The 23,141-nt window shown below is 49.0% G+C and overlaps 1 protein-coding gene across 1 annotated transcript; it reads right to left on the bottom strand.

Moving 5' to 3' along the window:
• Positions 1–917: 917 nt before the first annotated feature.
• MORN3 (MORN repeat containing 3) lies at positions 918–14,479 on the bottom strand. The gene is made up of 6 exons (XM_045886476.3): positions 14,366–14,479; positions 11,011–11,174; positions 6,556–6,713; positions 4,871–5,030; positions 1,312–1,496; positions 918–1,055 (listed from the first exon to the last, which is right to left on the bottom strand). The coding sequence occupies exons 2-6, from the start codon at positions 11,153–11,155 to the stop codon at positions 984–986; spliced, it is 720 nt and encodes a 239-aa protein (XP_045742432.1). The 5' UTR covers positions 11,156–11,174; positions 14,366–14,479; the 3' UTR covers positions 918–983.
• Between the last annotated feature and the right edge of the window lie 8,662 nt (positions 14,480–23,141).

Raw genomic sequence — 23,141 nt, 5'->3', positions numbered from 1 at the left:
TCTCCTAAGTGCCATTTTACAGGCGGGGCAGCTGAGGTCACTTGCTTAGGGTCACAAAGCCAGCAATTCAGGGATTCTGGCCCCAGTTGCACATTAGAATCATCGGGGGAACTTTCTGAAGGCCCAGGCCTCACCCCAGACAGATGAGAGTCTGGGCGTGAGGCCTAGGTGTCCGTAGCTTTTAAAGCTCCCACAGGATCCCAAGGTTGAGCACTCCTGTGTTAGGTTGAGAAGCCAGGGCGGCTCTCAGCCCCAAATCTCAGTGGCCAGTGTGACCAGACGCAGGCTCTTCTTTCTCCCCCAGGGTAAATCCATGCAGCCTGCAGGGACGTCTTCCCTCTTCACCTGAAGTCCCTCCCAGAGCTGCACCCCCTCCATCCCAATCACACACCACGAGCCCAGGGCCGATGGCACCAGGTTCTCCTTTATACTCTTGCTCTCAGGAATGATGACCAAGAATGAAGCCTGTAACAAGAGGGTCCCCAAAGTCAGCTGGGGAGAGAATAATCCAGTGCTGGGAAGAGTGAGGTGCCCTCAGAGGGTGCCAAGGGTGTGCCCCGAGTCACCACTCAACTCCTGCAGAAACCGCACCGGTTTGAGCAGTTGGGTGACGGGCTTGAATTTCTCCGGAAGCTCTGGGGTGCTCTCTGCGAGGGCAAGGGGCTGGTGGGAGCCGGCGACTCGAGCCAGCTCAAGATGCCATACCAGTGCCCTCTCCTCAAACCCCCTGATACCCACACCAGGAGGGGCTGGGACAGATGTGCAGGTGCAGGCCTGGGGCAAACCACCTTACTCAAGGGTGTTCAGGAGCAAACTGGTCTTCAAGGAAATGAGTTTTTGAAGGGAAGGAACCAAGAAGAACCAGCTGGATTGGAAGAAGCAAGAAACCCACCTTCTGCTCCTGGTTCCTTGGCCAAAGGAGACCCCAAGAGCTGCCTTAACCACATCGGAGGCTGGAGAGCATGCCCGCCCCTCACCTGGCATCAATCTTCCTCTGTCTTCTTGAACATGGCCAAGGCTTCCTCTAGCACGCCATCAGGGTCTAGAATTTTGATCTGGAGGGAAGCAGTAAGGGGTTGGACTGAGGAGCATGGAAGGCCCAGGCTGCCAGCCTTTGGGGTGCTGCCTACTTTGGAGGTGCTGTCTGCCTTGTGGGCTGCTGCCAGTCTCCACGGGGATGCCTGCCTGAAAACAAAACCTTGTCTGTTCCCCGGCCGGGCTGGGCTGGGCCTGGCCAGGCTGGATGTGGCTGCGGGGGGGCCGTGTTCTGTCTCTGGGTGTGGCCACAGGGCCCTGCTGGGTGCTGCCCACCTTAGGAATGGGGAACTGGGTGGGCTCAGGGGCCTCATCGCGTCCAAAGTCAATCATTGTGCCACACTTGGCCACGTTGTCCACCCAGAAGCCTTCAAACAGCTGACCGTGGTCCAGGTGGAAAAAACGGCCGGACCCATTCTTCATGCCTCTCTGCCAGTAGCCCTCGTAGCGGTTCCCATTCTCTGGGGAAAAGGACAGGGTCACGTGGGTGCTGGGCACACCTAACCAGACCAGACTACCAGGCTGGCCCCTCCGCACTCCCAGATTGGACACTGTGCCCACGGGGAAGCCAAAAGGAAACCCAGCTGACGAGAATGCCCCAGGCTGGGGGGCTCGTGGTCTGGGAGGACTGACCTATACACATCAGAGCCCCGGGGTGGGGTGGGGGCTGGGGTGGGGGTGTCAGTGACTTCCAGAATCAGACCTGGTCCCCCTCTCGCCTCCACTACTTACCTGAACTTGGATGAACAACATCATTTCCTATTTGTAAAAAAATCATAGCTAATGATATGAATAGGCAATGTTTTTACAGCACTCACTCTGTGCCTGGTTCTTTGTTGTTTCTGACCTCACTCGCTCCTCCCAAAAACAGTTCTATGAAGGATAACCGACTCCATTTTTTACAGATGGAGCTTGAAAAGCTCAGGGAGTCTGACTGACTTGCTCAAGGTCACAGAGCTAGGATGTGGCAGAGACAAGATTGGAAGCCAAGGTCTGTTCATCCCAGGAGCCCATGCTCTTAATCATGAATTCACTCTCTTGCTCGGCTGCTGCTGCTGGTGGCATAAAAGGAATACTAATAAAGCTAACGCTTCTCAGCTCAGACCCTTACAGCCATGTGATCTTGGGCAAGTCACTTAACCATTTTGTCTCATTTTCTCATTTGTAAAATGGGGATAACAGAAGCACCTACCTCATAGAATTGTTGTGGAGATTAAATAAGTCAATACACGGAAAGGACTTAAAGAGTACTGGATAAACTCTAGATGAGAGGTCAGCAAACTTTTTCTGTAAAGGGTCAGACAGTATTTTCGGCTTTGTGGGGCACAGGGTCTCTGTCACAACTCTGCCATTGTGGCGTGAAAGCAGCCATGGACAATATGTAAATGAATGAGCAAGTCTGGTGTGCCAATAAAACTTTACTTACAAAAACGTGTGTTGAGCTGGATTTGGATTTGGTCTAAGGATCGTAGTCTGATGATACCTGCTACATACAAGTATGAGCTAGTAATATTTTGAGCACTTACTATTATGTGTCAGGCACCATGCTCAGCACTTTGCAAACCTCATTTAACTTTCTCAATAACCCTAGTTAAGTTGTTTTTTTTTTTAAGATTTTTATTTATTTATTCATGAGAGACAGAGAGAGAGAGAGAGAGAGAGAGGCAGAGGGAGAAGCAGGCTCCCAAGGAGCAGGAAGCCCGATGCAGGACTCGATCCCAGGACCCTGAGATCATGACCTGAGCCGAAGGCAGACGCTTAACCATCTGAGCCACCCAGGCACCCTAGTTAAGTTGTATTTTTATCCTTAATTTACAGATGAGAAAACCAAAGCACAGAGAGTTGAAGCAAATTGCCTGAAGGTCACGTCGCTAGTAAGAGCTTGATCCAGGATTTGAACCCAGGCAGGCTGGCTTGAGTCAGGCCACTAGAAATGATACACTTGGAGCCCTCACACTGTGTGTGGCCACAGTAGGTGCTCACTAAGTGCAGGCCCTTACTAGTAGATGCTCACTGAAAGCAAGCACAGAGCTGGGTGCATGGGGGATTGAGAATGACAGACAGAAATGGCTGGTTTAAACCCTCCTCAGCTGACCTAATGCCTCAGTTTGGCCAAATCTCATTGGAAATTGGAGTCTTGAGTTTTCAGGAGACTGAGCTCAGGTTTGTGTCCTCACCAAGAGCACCTACTATGTGCCAGGCACTGGGAAAACAACGGGGAACAAAATAGATGTGCAGTCTAGGTCACAGTCTGGAGAGACAATGACACTAGCTTTATAGATAGCCTACTATGTGCCAGACCCTGTTCATAGTAGTACCACTTTGTAGGTACTACTATTATTCCCGGTAACCGAGGCACGGAGAGGAGGAAACTTGCCCAAGATTATATGCTAAAAAGGAAAGGAAACAGATGCTGAGGATACTGAGGAGAATGTGCATTAGTGGAATGAACAGGGAAGGCCTCTCTGAGAAGGAGACAGTGCAGAGATCTGAAGGATCTTCTTTCTTTCTTTTTTTTTTTATAAAGATTTTATTTATTTATTTGACAGAGAGACAGACAGAAGAGCACAAGCAGAGGGAGTGGCAGAGGGAGAGGGAGAAGCAGGCTCTGCACTGAGCAGGGAACCCGATGCGGGACTCGATCCCAGGACCCTGAGATCATGATCTGAGCCGAAGGCAGACGCTTAACCATCTGAGCCCTACCCAGGCGCCCTGAAGGATCTTCTTTCTATTGCAGGAAGAGAAAACAGCAGTGCAAAAGGTGAGGGAGGAACTGAGGCAAAAAGTGTGGGAGGAACTGAAAGAAAATGAGTAAGGCTGAAACCGAGGGTTTCCCAAGGGACATGGGTGGCAGGCACTACTCCAGGACTGCAGACCCTGCAGACCACAGTAAGGGCTCTGAACTCAGAGGGTAGGAGGGAGCTATGGAAAGGTTGAAAGCAGATTAGTGATAGGGTCCCTATGTGTAAAAAGCTCAGGCTGGTTGCTATGTAGAGAATGGATTAAGTCCTGACGCTAAGGCGGTTTACTCACGACTCTGCTCTGCCTGGGAATGTTCTTCCCTAGCTCAGTGCGTATCAGACTCCTCTTCCTTCAGGTCTTCTGTTCAAATGTCACCTCTTCAGGGAGACATTCTCTGACCCTAAGTCTGTCTAAACAGCCCCTGTCCCCAACTCCTTTGTCATTCTCCAACACACCTTCCTATTTTAAAGGGATAGTCCTTAGCACTTTTTAAAAAAAAGATTTTATTTATTTATTTGTCAAAGATAGAGCACAGGCAGGGAGGGGGAACGGCAGGCAATGGGAGAGGGAGAAGCAGCCTCCCCGCTGAGCAGGGAGCCTGCCGTGGGGCTCCATCCCAGGACCCTGGGATCACGACCTGAACCGAAGGCAGACGCCCAACCAACCGAGCCACCCAGGCGCCCCTGTCCTTAGCACTTTTGACCTCACAATGAACAAGCTATGTTGACCTTGAGCGAGTGACTTAACCTCTCTGTGCCTCAGTTCATTTTTACATAAAGGGATGGTCAGAATACCATCTTAGAGAACTGTAGTGAGGATTAAATGAGCTCAGTGCTGTGTAAGTGTAGGCTAGAATTATTATGACCATAAGAAAATGTCTTAATTGTTGATGTGTCTAGTTAGGCTCCCCCTTTAGTATAGAAACCCCAGGCGGGCGGGTATCTGGTCCTGCCATTCACCTTAACCGGAGCCGAGCTGGAGTGGGGCTGGGCGGGGAGTGGGCGTGGCCACGCAGGACCCACCGGGGCTGCCCCGAGGGCGTGGCCAGCAGGCCATTGGGGCGGGGCTGGCTGGGGCGGGGCGGGGCACTTACTCTGACGCAGCATGCCCTCCCCATGCGGCTTGTCGTTCAACCACTGGCCCTCGTAGATGTCGCTGTTGCCGTAGTACATGCGGCCCCATCCGCTGCGCAGGTTGCCACACCACTCACCCTCGTAATACTCCTTGGGTCCGAAAAACTGAATCCCATAGCCCTGAAAGCACGAAGGTGTCCGTGTTCACGGCGCCCCCAACCACTAGGAAAGCCACTCCTATCTTCCTTGACACCCAAGCCACACACTTGGACTCCTTCCTTGCTTCCTCCCTCAGCCCTACATCCCAAACTGATGGTCGTGCATTGGAAAAGCTCCCCAGGCTGTCCGTCCCCCTCCACCCCTCTGCTACCACCTTCGTGCAGCCCACCACCATTTCTCCCCTCCTCACTGGTCCTCCTCCTCCACTCTCCCATTCTCCCCTCCGCACGCATCTTCCGTGAAGCAGCTAGAAGGATCTTTACATCGCTCATCTGATCACGTTTGCCCCTTCTCCTCAGCTCTGATTTGACCCTCTTAAAAGTCGCAGATGCCTCTGAGAATCAGATCAAAGTTATGGATTTCTCCCCAGAAAAATGAACACCACCCTCAGTGTCCAACCACAGAGAATCATGGACTCTCCGCAGATCACACCTTAAGGAAGTTGGGTTAAGCAGCCCAAGTTTACTCTTCAAAATCCTGATTCCCCACATAACTTTCAAGGCCCCCATCTACCCCTCCCCTCACTCCCACCCCCGTAGGCACACACACCTTGCTGTTTGACATATTCTTTGCTACTTCTCACTACTTTGCTACTTCCCCTTCTCCTTTTTCCCCCTCCCTGGTTAACTCTTTGTACCTTTTGGTATTACCTCCTACAGGAAGTCTGCCCTGAATTCTCAATATTCCTGTGGGCTCCCTGGGGAAACCTCTATCCTAACACCATATTGTATGCGAATTGTTTATTTTGGGAAATCTCTCTCCCCACTGGCCAATAAACAGTTTGAGCACAGAGATCACGAAATCCTGAGCTCTACCACTCGCCAGCAGTGTGTGACCTTAAGCAAGGCACCTCACCTCTGCGGGCTTGTTTCCTTATCAATAAAATGAGAATGATGATGACGATGACTTCGTGAGTTGGTTGAAGCACCGTATGCCACATTCTGGAGATACCAGGAGGGTTCAGGCATTTCTCGGTTGAGGACATGCCTCTGGCTGGCTTCTACCTCCAGGACCTTCCTGTCTTGTCCTGTGGCCAAGGGTGTGGCCTCTGCTTTCTTGCTCCCACTTTTCCTACCCCCTTCTTGTGCCGGTCCAACAGAAGGGGGATTCTCAGAAAGGAATGCCCAGGGAGAAGAAAGCCAGGAAATGAGTGGGGCAGACAGGGAGGAGAGTTGGCCCCCCCACAGCCTGGCTGGTTTCTTGTGCCACAGGGCTTCTTGGGCTCCTCCCTGGGCCCTCTCCTCTTGCTTCCTGTTTCCTGGGTTTTGTTCTGAGAAGCCTGGATGATTTCCCACCCCTTCCTTCTCCCACGAACACAGTACTCTTGTCCTCGTTCCCTCAACCCTCCTCCTTTTTCTCCCAGGACTCTCTGACTGCTCCCCCTACACACACACACACACACACACACACACAGAGCCCACTTTCAGCCTGGCCCACACCCCATCATGAGCGCAAACAGGTGCACGGCATGACGGGAACCACTCACCGATTTTTTATCGTCTTTCCACCAGCCAGAGTATACTTTCCTGGGCTTTCCCATCTCTTGGTCAGGAAAGCTGAGGGTGCCATAGCCATCTCGCTTCCCAAACTTCCAGTCTCCCTCATAGATGGCTCCTTTCTTTTTCCAGATCTGTGTTCCTTTTCCTGATGACACACAGATGGGCCGACACTGCAGACATGGCAGCCATGGGGCTGGAGGGGCAGGTGCTGGGTCTGCCTTGGCCTCAGGGGCCCCTAGAAGACTTGGTGACCTTCTCAAGGGCTGAGCCAGGGTCTGTGCCTCCTCTCTAGACCCCCATCACCAGTGAAAACCCCAAGAAAGTTCCATTTCTACAAATAGCAATTCTCCAGCCCTTTGCCCTGAAGCCAGATTGACACAGCAATCCCCAAGTAGAAATCTGCCGCTTCGTCTTTTCTTAATAATAATGAGCTTCATCTCTTAATAATACTCAAAGGTTACACCAGATGGCTAGAGTTTCTAGAAAATGTTCTGCATATTTCTTCAGTTCTCAGAAACACACATGGAGACCTATATCCTACCACTCCAGCCTCATCTGTGTCTTCTACTCCCAACTTCCAGATTGCCCTCCAACCACTATGGCCTCCACGGAACCCACCAGATATGCTTCTGCCTCAGGGTCTTTGTACCTGTTTTTCCTTTGGCCTGGAATGCTCTTCTCCAAATATTCAGTCACTCCCTACCTCCTCCAAGTCTCTGTTCAAATTTATTTTCTCAATGAGGCCGGCCCTGACCATCCCATATAAAATCACAAGCCTATCCTACCCCCTTACCCTGCTCTGTTTCTTTCCATATCGCTTATCAACTCCTAACATATCAGACAATTCATTTATTTATCATTTATTGTCTATTGTCTAGCTCTCCATGAGAAAGTGCACTCCATGAGGACACAAACTTTGGTCTATTTTGTTCACTGCTCTATTCCCACACTGAAGAACAGTGCCTGGCACGTTGCAGCTGACCAATACATGTTGAACAATGACATTTGTTGAACAAAGGGATGAATAAAATATTTGTGGAGTACCTATATGGGCTAATTCATGTCTTGGTCCTTAGTAGCTCAGGAACAAATCCAACATTGTCCCTGTGAGCTTTTTAATCTAGGGCGAGTAACTTAACTCCCTGGGCCTCAGGCTCGTCATCTGTAAAACGGGGATGAGAATATCTCATGGGGTTGTACTGATCACTAAATTCATTAACATAAGGAAAACACTTAGAACAGTGCCTGCAAATACAAAAGATGTTACCAATTATTTGTGCACGTGAGGTAGAGCTCTCACCCGGTTTTTCTACCTGTCCTTCTTTTAGTTTTATTTCTTTGGGGGAACCAGCCCCTCCTGAGCTCTCAATCCTGAAGGTTTGCATGGATCTGGCTCCTCCCTCTGGCAACTCTAACCAACCAGCTCGGGCCACTGTGATTGGTTCAGTGAAGGGCATGTGATCCAAGTGAGCTGGGACTGTTGGCTTCTGGGATAAAGGCAAATTTATCCCTTCTTATAAAGTTTTGTGTGGTTGGACCCCTGGTGTGCCCATTCTCCCTCCTCACTCTCTCTGCTCTGGGCACACTGGCTTCCAGTCTGTTCCTTGAGCAAGACTTAATTACCACCCCCCCAAATCCTTCCATTCTGATTCCACTATCGAGAAGACATGCCCTTGTGCCGAGCTAATCCTTATTCTCGTGTGCTCAGCTCAAACATCACCTCTCTCTGTTTTCATGGCCACTTTCATGTCTCCTCTCTGGTCCCCTTCATATCCTGATGCCACCACTTTTATTTTTATTTTTACTTTTTTGAAGTAAAATAGCCTTGTTTTATTATGTGCAGACTATATTTAAACAAACCACCCACTCTGAAAACAGCAGGTTCTGGCTTTTCCCAGGGCCCTCAGAAACCTCTGGGAGACCATTCTTTCCCCAGAGAGGGGTGTGTGTGTGTGTAGGGGTGTGTGTGTGTGTGTGTGTGTGTGTGTGTGAGATCTAGCCACATGCTCCTCCTTGCCTAAAACATTAAACCCTGTCTCCAGCTTCTCTGGTCCAGGAGGAGGCCTAAGCCACTCACTCAGTCTCCATCTTATTCCTCTGCAAGGCATCGAGGAAGGTTTGCCACTCTGTTGGGTAAAAACGCTTATAGACGTTGGTCTTACTCCGAATCTGTTTCGGGGTATCTTGACAGTAATCCTTCTCATCCTGGGCTGAAACAGGGCCCCTGGTTCTCCGCCATGTAGTGTACATGGTCCACGAAGTCTTGAGACAGCATGTTTGCTTTGTTTCCTGGGAAGCTGGTCTCCGCCTCCAGACCATTTAGCACGTACAGGCTAATGCCACCACTTTTAGCCATGTGACCCTCAGTAAGTCATTTCCTCCCTCTGAGCCCCAGTTTCCTCCTCTGTAAAGTGGGATATTACTTATTGTGCAGGTCCTCTGTGAGACTGCAGCTCCCTGAGGGTTGGCAGCATGCCAGATGCCCAGTAGAGGGCCTGATGTGGACTAGGAGCGCCATAGGGTTAGCGGAGTGAACGAATGAGCAGTCGGGGGAACCACTGGCCACCCAATCCTTGCCCTGCACGATGATGACTCTCTTGACTGCTTCCAGTCCGCTTATACCACAGCAACCCCCGTTGGCTTGGTCAAAGGTGTGTCTTAAAGAGAGGGGAGGCTGGGTCTGGATTTCCTGACAGGTCCATTTTCTATAGCCTCAGCCCAAACAGCTCTATGTCTCCAGGGTCCTAGGGGAGGCACGACTCACACCGAAGGAGGGCTCAGAGGACCCTGTCAACCCATAAGTTCATACCACAGGTGGGGCAGCTGAGATCCAGAGAATGGGAGATGGCTTACCCAAAGTCACACATTAGGAGGGGTCAACTTTGGAGTGCTTCTGGATTAGGAAAGTTCTGAGTAGTGGTGATCCCTGCCATGCTCAGCCCTCAAACACTCACAGACCCTTCTGCACAGACCCTGGGCTACACACTTGGTGGATGTCATCTCTTATCCTTACCAATAGGCATTTTCCCATTTTACAGAATGGGACACTGAGGCTCAGAGTGGGGTAATTAGTCGCTCAAGGTCATATGTTGGTGGAGCTGAGATTCTTACCCAGGATTCTGGACTCCAAAGTACTTAACTCAGGAAGGCAGGAGAAAAAAGTGGTTAAGAGGCTTAGAATCTGGAATTATAAGACCTAAGAAGCCATACCATCTTTTTTTAATCAAAACTTGTTTTTCTCGGGGTGCTTGGCTGGCTCAGAAGAGCACATGACTCTTGATCCCAGGGTCATGAGTTCGAACTCCATGTTGGGTGTAGAAATTACTTAAATAAATAAAACTTTTTTTTAAGATTTCATTTTTAAGGGGCGCCTGGATGGCGGAGTCAGTTAAGTGTCCAACTCTTGATTTTGGCTCAGGTCATGATTTCAGGGCCGTGAGACCCAGCCCCACATCAGCCTCCATCCATGCTTAGTGTGGAGTCCACTTGAGATTCTCTCTCCCTCTCCCTCTGCCCCTCCCGCTCATGCTCTCCCTCTCTCTCTCTCTCTGAAATAAATAAATCTTTAAAAAAAAGATTTTATTTTTAAGTAATCTACACCCAACGTGGGGCTCAAACTTACAACCCCGAGATCAATAGTCATATGCTCAACTGACTGAGCCAGCCAGGTGCCCCTAAATAAATAAAACTAAAAACAAAAACAAAAAACACTCGTTTTTCTTCAGGGCTTAGTTTGTGTCACAAGGAACCCCCATGCCATTTGCCAGTTAAAGTTGCAGTTAAAGTGGGACGCCTGGATGGCTCAGTCGGTTAAGTGTCTGCCTTCGGCTCAGGTCATGATCCTAGAGTCCAGGAGTCTGCTTCTCCCTCTCCCTCTGCCCTTCCCTCCTGCTTGTGCTCTCTCTCTCTCTCTCTCTTGCTGTCTCTCAGATAAATAAATAAAATCTTTAAAAAGTTGCAGTTAAAGTTAAAGCCCCAGCTAGTTGTGTGTGTGTGTGTGTGTGTCCTTCCTAACCCACTGCTGGTCAGACTCCCACGTCAGAGCCGTTTGAATCCCCATTGTGAGCTGGGTTGAGGGGGCACCTGATCCTCCTGCTAGCCAGCCCCATGTTTAGCTCAGGTCTGAGAGGGTGGGACTGAGCTGGAGTCCCTAGAACCCTGGCTGTGGTTATGGTTGGTATCTCAAGACCACTTTGTCCCCTGCTGGCCCGAGGGCTTCGCTCATCTGACGTCAGGGCTGAGTTTGGTTCCAGAGCCTCAGCGAGTGGAGACCCCTGGCTGGCCCACGTCAGTGGCATTCACCCCTTGAGGGAGCCTTGGGGACACATCTTATGTCCCCAGTGAGCTCTGCCAGCGACTTCCTTGGCCCCAGTCAGGTCCCATCACCCACCATGGTCCCGACTGCACACTAGCCCCCGGGGCCCCTGAGGTCCCCCACTCACCGTGCTTCATGTTGTCCTTCCACTCGCCCACATAGCAGTCACCCCTGATAGTGTACACCTGGTGCCTCAGGCCGTTCTTTTGGGCTTTCCGGTCCCACCGCTTCCACAGGGGCTCTGACTTTTGCAAGCACTTGGAGATGGGCATGTTGGCTGCTTCTGTGGGGCTAGAGGGTTAGGAACATCAGGGGCTCAGTGTGCCCCTAGTAGTGCCAGGATCCTGGGGCTTCCTGGGGAGGCGCTTGTCTGAGCCCAAATGACATGAGTCATGTATGTTCTGAGTCCCCGGGCAGATGAGCAAGCAGCCCTTTGAGGGTGACCCTTCTGTGCTGGACTGACCCTTGCCTGTCAGCTCCTTTGCATCTCTAGGGCCCCGCTGAGGTGGGTCTGATGACACAATTGCTTGGGAACCCAGGGAAACCAGTAGAGAAGGGGGGTTTGTGATGGCATCAGAAAGAAGCTTCCCCCCACCAGTGGTTGGCAGTCACATATTTAATAACCAGTATGACCAATCAGAGTGGATGCTGGCCCTAAGGCTAGAGCTTGGCCTGGAGGCCCCAGTGGTGAGCACTGGGATCCACTGCAGGAGGTGTGCATGTGTGTGTTGGGGGGAGCCAGGCCACTGTGGGCTGGGAGATAGCCACAGCCTACGGGGACCCTTTCCCTGGACCCAGTACCCAACACTGTAGCCCCTTTGGTCCTGCCTTATCTTTTAGAGGGTGCTGGAAACATCCAGGGCCTGGCTTTAGAAGCTGTCAGGGGAGGGGCGCCTGGGTGGCTCAGTCGTTAAGCATCTGCCTTCGGCTCAGGTCATGATCCCAGGGTCCTGGGAAGGATGCCCCCCCATCAGGCTCCCTGCTCAGCAGGGAGCCTGCTTCTCCCTCTCCCTCTGCCGCTCCCCCTGCTGTGCTCTCTTGCTCTCTCTCTGCCAAATAAATAAATAAAATCTTAAAAAAAAAAAAAAAAAAAAAAAAGAGGGCACCTGGGTGGCTCAGTCAGTGAAGCATCTGCCTTTGGCTCAGGTCATGATCCCAGGGTCCCGGGGTCTAGTCCCTGCTCAGCGGGGAGCCTGCTTCTCCCTCTGCCTCTGCCCTCCACTTGTTCTTTCCCTCTCTCAAATGAATAAATAAAATCTTTAAATTTTTTTTAAAAAAAATTAGAAGTAAAGAAGCTGTTGGGGGAACCCACCAACTAAAGATACTACCTCTAGGTGACCGACTGTCTGGGTTTGCCTAGGACTGAGGGGTTTCCTAGGAACTTGGACTTCAGTGCTGAAACTGGGACAGTCCCAGGAACACTGGGGGGCTGGACACTCTGCCCAGATATTCTACTTGTCTGCCTTATTACCTGGTTAGGTTTTTCCAACAGACCAGGGCTCCCCTCCCCGCCGTGCCTGATGGGGTTGCAGAGAAACTTTGGGTGGTCTAGGGTCTTTCCTTGGTCTGGGAGCGCCCCACCTGTGCTCCTTATGTCCCCAAGATCTCTAGTGTGGACATTCATGCCTATCTGTCTGTCCCCATGGGGCTCCTGCAAGGTGATAAAGATGGTCTCCTCCAAATCATGGGGATCTGTCTCCCCTCAGCAAATACCATCTATCCTGCTCCATGTGTTTGGGGGATACACACACACACACACACCAAGTGCTGCTAGCAGCAGGGGCTAGAGTGAAATATTTAACCATTAGCATGAGAGGTGCTGACCAATTAGAATGACCTCTGGGCTGAGCAGGTATCAGATCATGGTGTCCCAGGCATTCACCCACACAAGGCCAGCCTCACGGGTGTGCAACCTGTGCAGTCGAACAGGGCCCACCCTTAGAAGGGCCCGTGCTTGGCTTACTCCTTTGCTGTCACTGTTTTTAAATTCTTTTTTTTTTTTTAAAGATTTTATTTATTTATTTGAGAGAGAGAGAATGAGAGACAGAGAGCATGAGAGGGAGGAGGGTCAGAGGGAGAAGCAGACTCCCCGCCGAGCAGGGAGCCCGATGCGGGACTCGATCCCGGGACTCCAGGATCATGACCTGAGCCGAAGGCAGTCGCTTAACCGACTGAGCCACCCAGGCGCCCCTTAAATTCTTAATACTTTATAAGTGAGGGCCCCCTTTTTCATTTTGACTGGACCTGCATATGAAGGAGTTCCTGCTGTTGGGCTATAGCAGGGTCTCCAGGAGTCTGACCAGGCTGATCATCCACACTGGCTGACACATATTTTGACAATCATGCCTAGGAACAGGGTAAGTCACTCCTGGCAAAGAAAACAGCAAAGGCAGGGCGCCTGGGTGGCTCAGTTGGTTAAGCGACTGCCTTCGGCTCAGGTCATGATCCTGGAGTCCCAGTATCGAGTCCCGCATCGGGCTCCCTGCTCGGCAGGGAGTCTGCTTCTCCCTTTGACCCTTCCCCTCTCATGCTCTCTATCTCATTCTCTCTCAAATAAATAAATAAAATCTTTAATAAAAAAAAAAAACAGCAAGGGCAAAAGCTAGGAGGAAGGAAACAGTTTCAGATCCTAAATTTAACGTTTTTCTTTTTTTGCTCCCATTTCCTAGTACCACCTGTACAACGATGAATCTTTGTATCTAAATTAATTCACTTAAAAAAGTCAATAATATTTATCCAAGAAAGAAACTACATATCATTACTATAAATGGAAAACCAGGGGCACCTGGGTGGCTCAGTCATTAAGCGTCTGCCTTTCGGCTCAGGTCATGATCCCAGGGTCCTGGGATCGAGCCCCGCATCAGGGTCCCTGCTCGGCGGTAAGCCTGCTTCTCCCTCTCCCGCTCCCCCTGCTTGTGTTCCTGCTCTCACTATCTCTCTCTCTGTCAAATAAATAAATAAAATCTTAAAAAAAAAAAAAAAAAAAAAAAAGGTAAACCAGTATCAGATACCATAAGGGGAAGGCACTGTAAAAATAAAAATACTATAAAGAAACCACCTTAAGTCTTAGCTAGATACTGTGGCTTACGGTTGAGATGAGCAAATGTTCAGAAAGGCGTTAATGCCCTGTTAGCCCCGAAATGACACTTTCCCTTTGGTTTACTCAGAAGTGTAAGGGAACCTAGAACCTAATAACTTTTTTACGATGTCATTGGGTGTTACTTAATGCCTCATCAGTGTCATATGAAATCGTCCTCTGTCCCACTCTTTCCTGGGAGCAAGGGTTCTGCTCAAGAGCAGCTTGCGGTCTTGATACGTGAGCTACCGATAGGACAAGAAAGCCTTGGGAGGCGAGACAGGGACTCTGCCCGGTTGTTTGGAGTCTAAATAATAAATTAACCACAATGGAAGGCGGAGGGGCGGGGCCCAGACGGCTGGGGGGCCATCCCGAGCCCCCACCCCACCCACCTGCGCCAGCTCACCTGCGGGGCGGCGCCTGGATCCGCAGCCGCGTGGACGGAGCGATGGGGTGGCAGCCTCCCTCCTCAGTAACCGAGCGCCCCGCCTGCTCGGGCGTCCCCGGCCCGGCTGGGGTCGCTATGGCAACGCGGGGCCCAGCAAAGCCGCCGGCAGAGCCCGCCCCTTCCTGCGGAGACCGTGAGTTTGCGGCGCGGCGGGAAGGGTGCACAATCGGGGGCGTGGGGAAGGACGTCGTAGGGCCTGTGCAGGTCGAGTGCCGCCTGGGACATCGGCCTGGTGGCCAAAAGGCTGGTGGGCGAGCCCGAAGACCCGATATCCGCGGAGCGTGGGCCCCGGTGTGCCCCGGGAGGCTACTGCCCTCCCCGTCTGGGGGTCCCCAGGGCAAATACAGCACCCCAAGCAGACAGGAAAGGGTTAAAGGCTTTCCTGCCGTGTTTCGAAGACAAAGCGGCAAAATGTGAAGGGAAAACCAACGTCACTCCGATTCTTAGTCTTGTGGGGTGGGGGGGTCTACTAGACACCTTTAAGAATCTGAGAGAAGCTGGGCAGACCCTCCACCCCTTGAAGATGCTTGTATTTTAGACACACAAGTCAGCCCATGTCACTCCTCACGCCTCTCCTGGGTTCACATCCTTACAGTGGCCCCCCTGTCACTCAGAGTAAAAGCTACAGTCCCCGCAAGGGCCTTCAGAGTTCCCCGTCATCTGCCCACCTCCCTCCCCTTTCCTCTATGACCCTGTCCCCTACTTCTGGCACCCAGTCTCACTCTGCTCCAGCCACACACTTGCTTCCTTGCTCTTCCTGGAAAATGCTGGGCATGTTCCTGCCTCGGGGTTTTTGTCTCTTCTGTTCCTTCTGCCAGGACATCTCTTCCTACAGATGGCAGTCTAGATCATTCCTTCCTCTTCTTCAAGGTTTTATTCAGAAATCATCATCTCAGTAAGGAGTTTCTGGACCACCTTTTTTTAAAAGTAATCTCTATGCCCTAAAAAAAAAACAACAACAAAAAAAACTCTATGCCCAATTTGGGGCCTGAATTCGACACCGATATCAAGAGTCACATGCTCTACCAACTGAGCCAGGCTGGTGCCCCTGGACCACCCTATTTAAAACCGGAATCTTGGGGCGCCCGGGTGGCTCAGTCGTTAAGCGTCTGCCTTCGGCTCAGGTTGTGATCTCCAGGTCCTGGGATCGAGCCCCACATTGGGCTCTCTGCTCAGCGGGGGAGCCTGCTCCTCCTCTCCCTCTGCCTGCCGCTCTGCCTACTTGTGCTCTCTAGCAAATAAAGATATAAAATCTTTAAAAATAAATAAATAAAACTGGAATCTCCATATATACTTCACAACCCATTTTCCTGCTTCCTGTTTTCCCAGCCTCATTCCTGTTTCATGTCGTGTAACATTGCCATATGTGTGTGTGTGTATACACATATTTATTGTCTTTTTGAAGGCAAAGGTTTTTTTCTTCCAACTTTTAAGTGAAAAATTTCAAACACACTGAAAAGCATAATAATAGTACAATGAACACCTGTTACAATCTCTGCGTATAGTGGACAATTATTGGCGTGTTGCCATATTTGAAGTCGGAGAAGTTTTTGTGTTTTTTCACTGCTGTCTCCCTAGGACCTAGGTGAAAGGCCCAGCACCTAGTAGTTGCTCAACAAGTATTTGTCAAATGAATGATTGGATGATGTGCTTTTAGAGACTCTTGCTCTAGGAGCCTTCAGGTTAGGGATTCCCGCTAGAGACAAAGCAGAATCTCTAGGGCTGTTTTTGGAAATAGTATCCTGCCCAGGACTACGCATCTTGCCCCGGCTGTTTGCCAGGCTGTATGCCCAAGGGGCTGGGTCCTCCTGGAGGGACACATTTTTCTGATTTGCACCAAGGCACAGTAGGGGCTAGAGGCAGACTTCTTGGGGTGGAAGCTTCCTCCTGCTGTATAGAAGCACTTCTATCTTGCCCCAAACTATGCTCTCTCTCTCTCTTTTTTTTTTAAATATTTTATTTATTTGACAGAGACACAGCCAGAGAGGGAACACAAGCAGGGGGAGTGGGAGAGGGAGAAGCAGGCTTCCTGCTGAGCAGGACCTGATGCGGGGCTTGATCCCAGGACCCTGAGATCATGACCCGAGCCGAAGGCAGACACTTAATGACTGAGCCACCCAGGTGCCCCTATGTCCTCTTTCTGTGGGCTCTTTATCACCCCCAATACCTAGCAGAGTCCTGGTACATAGGGTGCACTTAGGATGTATTTACTGAATAGAAGAATGGTACCTGTGCTGGTCATTGGCTGTCCTCAGATTCCATTCTTCCCTTTTCCCCTGCTCTGCTCTGTTTAGCAGAGGGCTGCATCCTGCCAGCTTCATTTTTCTTAGGTCTCTGGTCAGTTCACTTCTGGCTGCCTTCAGCCAATGGGAGACGCTTGCAGGAGACTGAGAGGTGGGCAGGAGGGAGGGAGAAGTTGGGGTAGTTATTCCTATTTCTTTCTGCCTCGGATGGTGTCTCTGGGGCAGAGAGCGCATATGGCTATCTCTCCTGACACACAGGTCTGGCCCCTGGGCTCTGTCACCACCTCCTCCCTTTGTCCTGTCAGTCCCACGTATGGTAGTGGCTTTCCTCCACTGCTCATATTGGGACTGTCTTCTTTTCCCCTAGTGCTCTTTCAGTGTGTCCCACACCTTTTTTTTTTTTTTAAGATTGATTGATTGATTGATTGATTTGAGAGAGAGTGAGCCCACACAGGGGGAGCAGCAGGAAGAGGGAGAGGGAGAAGCAGGCTCCCTGCCGAGCAAGGAGCCTGATGCCATGCGGGGCTCCATCCCAGGACCCTGGGATCATGACCTGAGCCGGGATGACTCATCATCCCAAACTAAAATTCTATACCCATTACATAATAACCCTGCATTCCCTCTTCTCCAGCCCCTCGTAACCTCTATTCTACTGTCTGTCTCTATGAATTTGCCTGTTCTGGGTACCCCATGTAAGCGGATTCATAAAGTATTTGTTGAAGTGATTTTTGCTTTAGACGTCCCCGTGGGATCAGGCTGCACTCACTTGGCTTCTTCCCAACCCTCCTTCCCCCATCTATTAACCAGTTTCTCCAGGGAGCACTTCCTTAACAAATCATATAAATATTGTTATATCTTTTTTTTTCTTTTTTACAAAACTGGAGCCAACTTGTGACCACAGAAAAAACACCCCTAACCCAAAGAATGGCAGAATTTTTTCCATGTTGAAACACATTTGAGAACACCATTTTAACATCTGAGTAGTATTTTGTTCACCAAGCTCCCATAGATGGGCATTAAATATATTTCCAGTGTTCTCCATTATAAATGTTGATCTGATTATTGTTCTTCCACATAAATGTGAGGGCACATTGCTGCTTATTTCCTTAGGACAGATTTCTAGAGGCAGAATTATGGGTCAAAATATATGAGCACTTGAGTTCTTTTTTTTTTTCTTTTAATATTTTATTTATTTATTTGACAGAGAGAGAGCACGCATGCACAAGCAGGGGGAGTGGCAGAGGGAGAGGGAGAAGCAGTCTCCCCACTAAGCAGGGAGACCAATGTGGGGCTCCATCCCAGGACCCTGAGATCATGACCTTATCTGAAGGCAGATGCTTAACTGACTGAGCCACCCAGGCACTCAGCACTTTAAGTTCTTAATATATAACACCAAATTCCCCTCCAAAATGATTGTATTAATTCCATCCACAGAATAAGAGTATCTGTTTTTTCTCCCACTTTTGCCTTTGCTCACATTGACTATTACTGTGTTGTTGTTGTTGTTGTTGTTTTAAGATTTATTTATTTATTTGAGAGAGAGAGCATCAGCAGAGGAGCAGAGGGAGAGGGATAGAGAATCCCAAGAGGACTCCAAGCTGAGTGGGGAGCCTGATGCGGGGCTCGATCTCATGACACCAAGATCATGACCTGAGCCAAAACCAGAGTCAGATGCCTAACTGACTTTGCCACCCAGGTGCTTCCGAGTATTACTGTTTTTAAATCTCTTTAGCAATCTCAGAAGAAAATCTTGTTTTGATGGGCTTTTCTTTGGTTACCAGTGGGCTCTCCTTCATTGCTTTGTTCTTCATTCCAATTGGAATGGGACTTTTTGTTTGTTTTGGTTTTTGTTTTTTTGTTTTTGGAATTGGACTTCTGCTCTGATTTCAACACTCATTGCATCATTTATAATTAATTTGTTGGGTGTATGTCTCTCTCTCAGCAGAGGGTAATTGATGGACACAGAACTTGCCCTGTGTAAATTCTTTCTCATCCAAGTTTCTTTTGGTTGCAACTAGAGATGCCATCTCATACTACCTGATAAAGGAAATTTATTAAGGATACAAGAGTGTTGGAAAGCTGTCAACAGCAAAGCCATCTTCTTCCTCTCTCTTGGTCCCTCCATGTCTCTGTGTGTCTCCTTCATTCAGCTTTCTCCTGCTCGTGGTGGAAAATAGCTGCCCCGTATATCACCTCAGTTATATAACCACTCACAGAAATTAATTGGCTCTTTCGGAATTCCAATCCCAAATTCATGAGTGGCCCAGCTAGGGTCTGGAGTCCGCCCCTGGCCAGCCATGCTACTGATGGCTGTGGTTGTCTCCAATATTCTCCTCTCCTTCTCAGATGCCTGGCCAGCAGTCCCAGCAGGCTCTATCCCAGTACAAACTGTCCCTTGGCTTGTGGCTTTATCTAGAACCACCCTGCCACCTGCTGAGTGGCGCATCATGGTCTAGAATTTCCTCTCTCCCTAGGTCAGGCTAAGACACAGCCTGAGCCCCAGTCCCACCACTGCAAGGAGCCCTTTCACAGCCCCTAATCAGATCCTGGCTCAGGGAAGCTAGAACCGTCCCCTGGAGAAGAATGTGGAGCAGGTTAAGGTTTATCTGCCTCTGCAGGCCAGCTGGATGGGCAGGTTACAAATCTGAGATTGTTCTCCCTATGGGGTCAGGATCTGGTAGCATTATTTTCAAACTCCTGAGTAGGAGCTATGGACTGGCCACTCCCCAATACTGAAGTGCCAAGAGCATCAAGCTTGAGAGCTCCTGTTCCAAATACCCTTCTGATAATTACTTGTCAGACTAGAATTTAGCTGGGCTCTTCTCAAGGATCTTTTGTAAAGCATGGGTTGAAGAGAGCTCTCCTGAGTGGTCTGAGGTTTCCAGACCACATATGTATGGTCTCTTCCATACAGCCACAGATAAACATCCCCTTGGGGAACCATGGTCCTATTTACACCTTCCTGGGCACAAAGCTTTGGCTGAAAGCCTGGAGGCTCTGCCCTCTCAAGAAATCCTTGCAGATTTCACCCAACAGTTGCTGAGTTGCCAACTCTGGGGGGGCATTCACACTGCAGGCCACTCCTGAGAGCACCATCTAAATAAAATGAGAATGGGGTCTTCTGGGGTTGAGTAACCTGGGTCTCAATCTCCCAGAAGTGGCAGGAAGGACCCACCTGTCAGGACCGGCAAAAGTCGCCAGTGCACATAATCAACAAAAGTTTGAGGCAACTCAAATGTCCATCAAAAGATGAATGGATAAGCAAAATGTCATCTGTCCATATAATGGAATATTATTCAGCCATAAAAAGGAAACACCGAGACAAGCTGCAGCCTGGGTGAACCTTGAAAACATTGTGCTAAGTGAAAGAAGCCAGATACAATATCCAGAATAAGCAAATCTACAGAGACAGAAAGTAGATGAATTGTTACTTGGGAGGGAAGACGAGGGGTTAAGAGGGTGATAGTAAGGGAAAAGGGCTTTCTTTCGGGGGGGCGGGTGAAAATATTCTAAAATATTCTAAAATTGACTGTGATGATGACTGCACAACACTGAACATACTAAAAACCATGGAATCGTACACTTTAAATGAATTGTATGATACCTGAGTTCTCTCTAATAAAATGCTTTTTTAAAAAGTCTCCGATGCGGGATGAGCGCCCTCTAGGGGCTCTCACACATCCAGAGTGGGTCACTGGCCACCTTCCATTGTTTTTCATTTTTCATTCGGCCAAATTAAAAATCAGAGAGAGAAATGCCTAAAGAGGGTAATACAAAGTGCAGCAAACGTTGTTTAACTTTTTATTGAAGTGTAAAATACATATAGAAAAGTGGAAATATCATCAATGTATAGCTTGATAGATTTTTGCAGACCAAACACACCCTTCTTGTCAAGACTGGTGGTCTCTGGGATTGTCTCTCTCAGGAACAATGCCAAAAGTCCAATTTGAGTCCCTTCATATTTTTTTTTAAGACTTTATTTATTTATTTGACACACAGAGAGATATAGAGAGAGAGCACAAGCAGGGAGAGCGGCAGGCAGAAGGAGAGGGAGAAGCAGGCTCCCGGATGAGCAATGAGCCCGATGTAGGGCTTGATCCCAGGACCCTGAGATCATGATCCGAGCCGAAGGCAGCTGCTTAACTGACTGAGCTACCCAGGCGCCCCCGTTCATATTTTAAAAAAATATTTTATTTATTTGTCAGAGAGAGAGAGAGAGAACAAGCAGGGGGAGCAGCAGAGGGAGAAGCAGGCTCCCCACTGAGCAAGGAGCCTGATCTGGGATCCATCCCAGGACCCTTGGATCATGACTCGAGCTGAAGGCAGACGCTTAACCAACTGAGCCACCCAGGCGTCCCCCCTTTATTTTTTTTAAAAAGAGATTTATTTAGGGGCGCCTGGGTGGCTCAGATGGTTAAGCGTCTGCCTTCAGCTCAGGTCATGATCTCCGGATCCTGGGATCAAGCCCCACATTGGGTTCCCTGCTCAGCTGGGAGTCTGCCTCTCCCTCTCCCTCTGATCCTCCTCCCTGCTTGTGCTCTCTGTCTCAAAGAAATAAATAAAATCTTAAAAAAAGAGAGACTGATTGATTGATTGATTTTATTTATTTATTTTAAAGTAATTGCTACACCCAGCATGGGGCTTGAACTTTACCAGCTGAGCCAGCCAGGCACCCTGAGTCCCTTCACATAAATGAGGCCACTTCCGATTCTGTAGAGCTCCTCTTTTCCCTTGCTTTCTCTCCTTCTTTCCTAATCTCTGGGGTTACTCTATCAAGGAGGTGGCTATTTTTATGGAAATTTAAGTTGAATAAAAATAAAAATTCCTGGGGCGCCTGGGTGGCCCAGTCATTAAGTATCTGCCTTTCGGCTCAGGTCATGATCCCAGGGTCCTGGGATCGAGCCCCGCATCAGGCTCCCTGCTCCACAGGAAGCCTGCTTCTCCCTCTCCCACTCCCCCTGCTTGTGTTCCCTCTCTGGCTCTTTCTCTCTGTCAAATAAATAAAACCTTAAAAAATAAAATAAAATAAAATAAAAATTCCTCAGTGACACCAGTCATATTCCAAGTGTTTAGTATTTAGACACATGTGGCAACTGGTTACTATATGGGACATTGCAGATACAGAACATTTCCTTTATCATAGAAAGTTCTACAGGACAGTGCTGCTTTGGGGATGAGCTCTTATCTTTTGTCACTATCCCGTCTTTGGAAAGTTTTATTTCTCTCTCTCTGTCAAATCCTTTTTTTCTTTTCTTTCTTTCTTTTTTTTTAATTGATCAGCAAAATTCTCTGTCAGAACCTAACATAATGTCTACAAGGATAAGCTGGTAGAAATTACACGGTTTGAAAATAGTTGTTTGGCAAACAAACACAGCTAATAAATCATCCCAAAGAAAAATGCACAGCCTCACTAGCAATTAAAGAAATGAAAGTTAAAATAACCCTGCCATACCATTACATACTGTCTAGACTAGGAAAAATGTGTAAAAATGATGGTCTGTGATATTGGCAGCACTGTGGGGAAAGAGGCACCATTACATACTGCTAGCCATCCAGGCAATTAGGTAAATCCTCTTGAAAAACCATCTGGAACTATGTTACAGAAAGTATAAAACTATTTTCTGACTGAATTAATTCCACTTAATGACTACTATTTATTTACTTAACATATAGCTGGTGTGAGGCATAGTACTTGGTACTTTACATTCTTTTTAAATATTTGTTATTACTTTTAAATTTTTATTCATTTATTTGACAGAGAGAGAGAACACAAGCAGGGGGAATGGCAGTGGGAGAGGGAGAAGCAGACTCTCCACTGAGCAAGGACCCTGAGATCATGACCTGAGCCAAAGGCAGATGCTTAACCCACTGAACCACCCAGGCGCCCCCATACTTTTTTTTTTTTTTAAGTACTTTTCATAACAATCCTATGAGATAGGTCGGAATCCTTATCCTCATTTTAAAAAGTCAGCAACCTCAGGTTCACAGAAATTAGATAACCTATCCAGAGTAAAAGACCAAGGAAGTGGGGCGCCTGGGTGGCTCAGTTGGTTAAGCAACTGCCTTCGGCTCAGGTCATGATCCTGGAGTCCCGGGATCGAGTCCCGCATCGGGCTCCCTGCTCGGCAGGGAGTCTGCTTCTCCCTCTGACCCTCCTCCCTCTCATGCTCTCTGTCTCTCTCTGTCTCAAAAAAAAAAAAAAAAAAAAAGACCAAGGAAGTGGCCGAGCGAGGATTCAGTTTCAGACCCCTTAACCTAGGAAGACCCGCCCAGAACTTCACACTGACTCTCATTTCAGAGAATTGCCTCCAAGGGAACAGTACACTTGGGCCAAGGGAAGAAATTTATGAAAAATATAAATACTAACGTAATTTCTACAAAAGGAAAAGCTGGAAAATGTACACAGAAGACAATATAAATTGGGCCCCGCACATACGAGGTTCTCCATAAATGCTTAACTTTTAAAAAATCAATTGGGTGGAAAAAGGCTC

Source organism: Mirounga angustirostris, unplaced genomic scaffold, assembly GCF_029215605.1.
Source record: "Mirounga angustirostris isolate CCGP_5_RB_7025 unplaced genomic scaffold, mMirAng1.0.hap1 SCAF_14, whole genome shotgun sequence".
Classification (NCBI taxonomy): Eukaryota; Metazoa; Chordata; class Mammalia; order Carnivora; family Phocidae; genus Mirounga; species Mirounga angustirostris.
Note: the sequence above shows the minus strand (reverse complement) of the source record. Positions and strands in the feature narration are given on the sequence as shown.